This window comes from Laccaria bicolor, genomic scaffold (genome assembly GCF_000143565.1).
Source record: "Laccaria bicolor S238N-H82 LACBIscaffold_8 genomic scaffold, whole genome shotgun sequence".
In the NCBI taxonomy this organism is placed as follows: Eukaryota; Fungi; Basidiomycota; class Agaricomycetes; order Agaricales; family Hydnangiaceae; genus Laccaria; species Laccaria bicolor.
In genome coordinates this window covers 218113-222188 of record NW_001889879.1, presented here as the reverse complement: position 1 = coordinate 222188, position 4076 = coordinate 218113, and the positions used below count along the sequence as shown (strand labels likewise).

At 41.1% G+C, this 4076-nt stretch overlaps 1 protein-coding gene across 1 annotated transcript; it reads right to left on the bottom strand.

Moving 5' to 3' along the window:
* Positions 1–2210: 2210 nt before the first annotated feature.
* LACBIDRAFT_325548 (uncharacterized protein) lies at positions 2211–3575 on the bottom strand (the record flags this gene model as incomplete). Its single annotated transcript, XM_001879113.1, has 1 exon — positions 2211–3575. The coding sequence occupies one exon, from the start codon at positions 3573–3575 to the stop codon at positions 2211–2213; it is 1365 nt and encodes a 454-aa protein (XP_001879148.1).
* Positions 3576–4076: the final 501 nt, after the last annotated feature.

The following is a 4076-nucleotide window of genomic DNA, read 5'->3' as shown; positions in this document are numbered from 1 at the left end:
TTTATGGGGAACTGGCTAAAGGATCACATGACTTTACATATTGATTGCTATTGCCACATCATCAGCTTTTCACATCATGCCCAAGTTGGCTTTCAAGCCAGAAAAAGCCATTCATAGTAATATCTACTGTTCTGTCTCAATACATTGTTAACTTACATCATGACCTGACTTAAGGATACTTCCAGGGACCAATCAGCTCATCCTATTGCCCTGAAAGAGCTGATATCACAGTTGACTAGGTTTGGGACAGGCAAGTAGCTATCAATGTGAAAGCAGACAGACCAGCAACTATCAATGTGAAATCAGAGAATAGCCTGTCCTGATGTGAAAGGCAACTTGGGTATGATGTCAAAAACTAATCATTTGGTTTGGCAGTAGTAATATGTAAAGCAATTTAATCCTTCAAACCATATCCACATGGACCTAGAACCATGATTTGAGATAGGACAGTAGCTATCAATATGAAGGCATAGAATAGCCTTCTTGATGTCAAAGACAATTTGTACATGATGTCAAAAGTAAATGCTGCAGCAATGGCAATATGTAAAATCATGTCAATCCTTTAACCTCATCCCCATAACCTATACAGAGTCAAGGACACTATAAACTATATGTCAACTACAAACTTTTGTAGCCTCAAAAAGCAGACACTACAAACTTTTCTAATGAAAAAGCGGACACTACAAACTTTTGTAGTCTGAAAAGCGGACACTACAAACTTTTCTAATGAAAAGGCACACACTACAAACTTTTGTAGTCTAAAAAAGTGGACACTATAAACTTTTCTAATGAAAAAGCGGACACTACAAAACCTTTTAATGTAACCCTAATTTTGTAGTCTAAGTCCAAGCTTTTGTAGTCTAAGTCTGACTTTTGTAGTCTTTTGTAGTCTATCAGTAAACTTTGTAGCCTATGTCCAACTTTTTTGTAGTCTATCAGTAAACTTGGTAGTCTATATCTGACTCTTGTAGTCTGTCAGTGTTGATTGCTCTTTTAGGGAATGCACCTTCCTTTTTTGGTCAATTTTCCCACAATATGATATTTGTTGCCCTTTCATCTAGCTTTCTAAATGTGTTGGAATCATGTTATTTGGTTTTGTTTTCATGAAGAAAAATGCAAAAAACCAAAAAAAAAACACAACGCTTTTGGAATTCCTTTACCTCATATCTCCACAACAGGAGCACTTCAGAACATAATTCAACCAGATTCGGGAAGCTACAGTGCAGGGGTACAACTTTCGCTTTTTGACTATTTTTGGTAATTGGTCATGTGACCACCCTCCCAACAACCCATGTGATACATATCATCATTATTATATAGTTTTCAGTAATGAAAGTGCCAAAGGGCCTAATGAAATATCCTAATGAAAAATCTAAGAAATAGTAATGAAAGTGCCAGGGAGCCTAATGAGAAGTGATGAAATCGTCAAGGTGCTCAATGAAATATCCTGAAAGAAATGGTAATGAAAGGGCCAGATGCCTCAATGAAATCTCCCAATGAAAAATCTAATGAAATGGTCAAGGAGTGTAATGAAATATCCTAATGAAAGCGCCAAGAAGCATTCTAATGAAAATTCAATGAAATGGTAATGAAAGGGTCAAGGAGCTGAATGAAATATCCCGATGAAAATTCCAAGAAAATCTAATGAAAGTGCCAAGGAGCCTAATGAAATATCCTAATGAGAAATATAAAAAATGGTAATGAAAAAGCGCAGGAGCCTAATGAAATATCCTAATGAAAATTCTAAGAAATGGTAATGAAAAAGCAAAGGAGCCTAATGAAATATCCTAATGAAAATTCTATGAAATGGTAATGAAAAAGCACAGGAGCCTAATGAAATATCCTAATGAAAATTCTAAGAAATGATAATGAAAAAGCGCAGAAGCCTAATGAAATATCCTAATGAAAATTCTATGAAATGGTAATGAAAAAGCGAAGGAGCCTAATGAAATATCCTAATGAAAATTCTATGAAATGGTAATGAAAAAGCGCAGGAGCCTAATGAAATATCCTAATGAAAATTCTCAGAAATGATAATGAAAGGGCCAAAGAGCCTAATGAAATATCCCCATGATATCTCATTATCCTTGTCTATAACTTATGAAAGATTCCAGTGATAAATTGAATGAAATAGATGGGCAATCCTAATGAGATGCCTTTCATAAAACCTGTGGCATTATACACAATGGCTCTTGGACAGTTGTCATAGATTAATCATAAAAGTGGTAGCCACCAGTCTCTAATCGTAAGTCTGTCTCAACGTTATTCAGCCCTCCCACAAAGCCCTTCGTAGATAGTACGGATACTCCTATAGCTGACATCCCTTCTGGACGAGACCTTGCTTTGGGTATCTTAAACGGCTTCTCCTTCGCTGGTGGAGCTGAAAGGGGATCCTTCTCCCATGGGGGATCTTTCACCTCTCTTGGAGGGTCCTTCACCTCTCTCGGTGGATCTTTATCGGATTCCGGCTTTTGAGAAGATGGGGCATCCTCTGTACACGCCGAGAAGGCTTCCTTCTGGGGAGATTCATCGTCTTCGTCGCCAACTTGATAAAGGAGGTGAGAGCTAGACTTCTCTTTCTGTCGATATTCTGCCCAGAATTCGTCTTCTTCCTCTTCCATAAAAACTGCTTGTCTCTTCCAAGGGGTGTTGTTGTCGGACTTACGTTCGCTGTGAAAGGAGTTAATCCTTTCTTGAGGAACTGCCTTATGAAAATCCGAAGATTCGGACGATGACTTGGTCTCAGATGCCAACCGCTCAGTGACTAAAATCGAGTATACGCTCGCATAATAGCCCTCTAGTTCCTCCTCTTCATTCGTCTCAATCCGGTAAGCCGTTTTCTGTTGCTTCGCTTCATAGAAAGCCCAATCTGGGCACTCCTTATCCCAGTGATTAGGGCTCCCGCATACCTTACAAGGAGAAGGTGGCAAACGTCCCATCTTGGTGGTGACGTGGTCGTTTTTGCTATACGGATACCCTCCCTTCGGCGGTGGGCGTTGTCTTTTCTTCAACACTGCGAAAGCTTCTCTCATAATTTCCGGATCCAAAGTTATTTCTTGTAAACATCCCTCTCGGCTAAGCTGACTTAAAAGTGCTTCATGAATTACTTCCTCCCCCTTTTCATTAGTGGAGGTAACCATTTTAGCTGAACGATCAAAGGGACGGTTCCTATCTACCGATATGCCCAATTTGCGTAGCGTGTATAGCAAATTATCCGAGGTGAGCACATTTGTCGATTCATACTTCGCGGCATGCACTAATGCTAATTCGTGGTCCGTCGCTCTTGAATATAATAAAGACGTCGAACGGACCGTTTCTAGGTTCAGGATGGGTCCCCATGATATTGGGGCCTTTTGCATAACTAGATAAACTTCAGTCGGCCCCCCGTCATCCGATGCGACAAGCATCCGAGTGTACATGATACGACGGACGATGTAGGCTGGAGGAGACTCTCTCTCGAAACCTTCTTGGCGGAAGGACTGGCCTTCATATTTCCTATTCATGGTGATCTGCCATGTCCGTCCCAAATAATTGTCTTTGATGCCTTTAAGGTAGTGTAGATAGTGCGTTCTCATCTTGGATTGCTCAGAGAACGGTAGCGTCGTAAACCACATCCATATTCTAGAATTTTCTTTTAGGCTTTTCCACAACCAATATCCAAGCGCTACAGGGATGTCTCCTTCTAAAGCTGCTAGTTGCTGGATCTTCCAGAAGTATTCAATAGCAGTATCTTTATTGCCGTCCCACACAGGTAGTTGATCTTGTTTCAATTCATTTCTGATCATAGCAACCAGATTTCCATAAGGGATGTTCCCTTGTTGTTGAGCGTTCGGACTGGAACTATTCGTGTATGGGTCATGCCCTCCTCCTCCTCCTCCTGGATTTCCGCCGCCGCCTCCTCCATTCGGCCCATTGGAAGGAGGGTCGTTAGAGCCTCGATTGCCAGGATTGTTTCTTGGGGGATGTCCATCGTCGTCGCTCTCGTCATCTGATCCATCCGAGTCTCCTCCGGGATGACCGCTACGGCGTCGCTCTCTTCGGTTATTCGTCGACCTCGAATGGTCTCTGGAGGAATT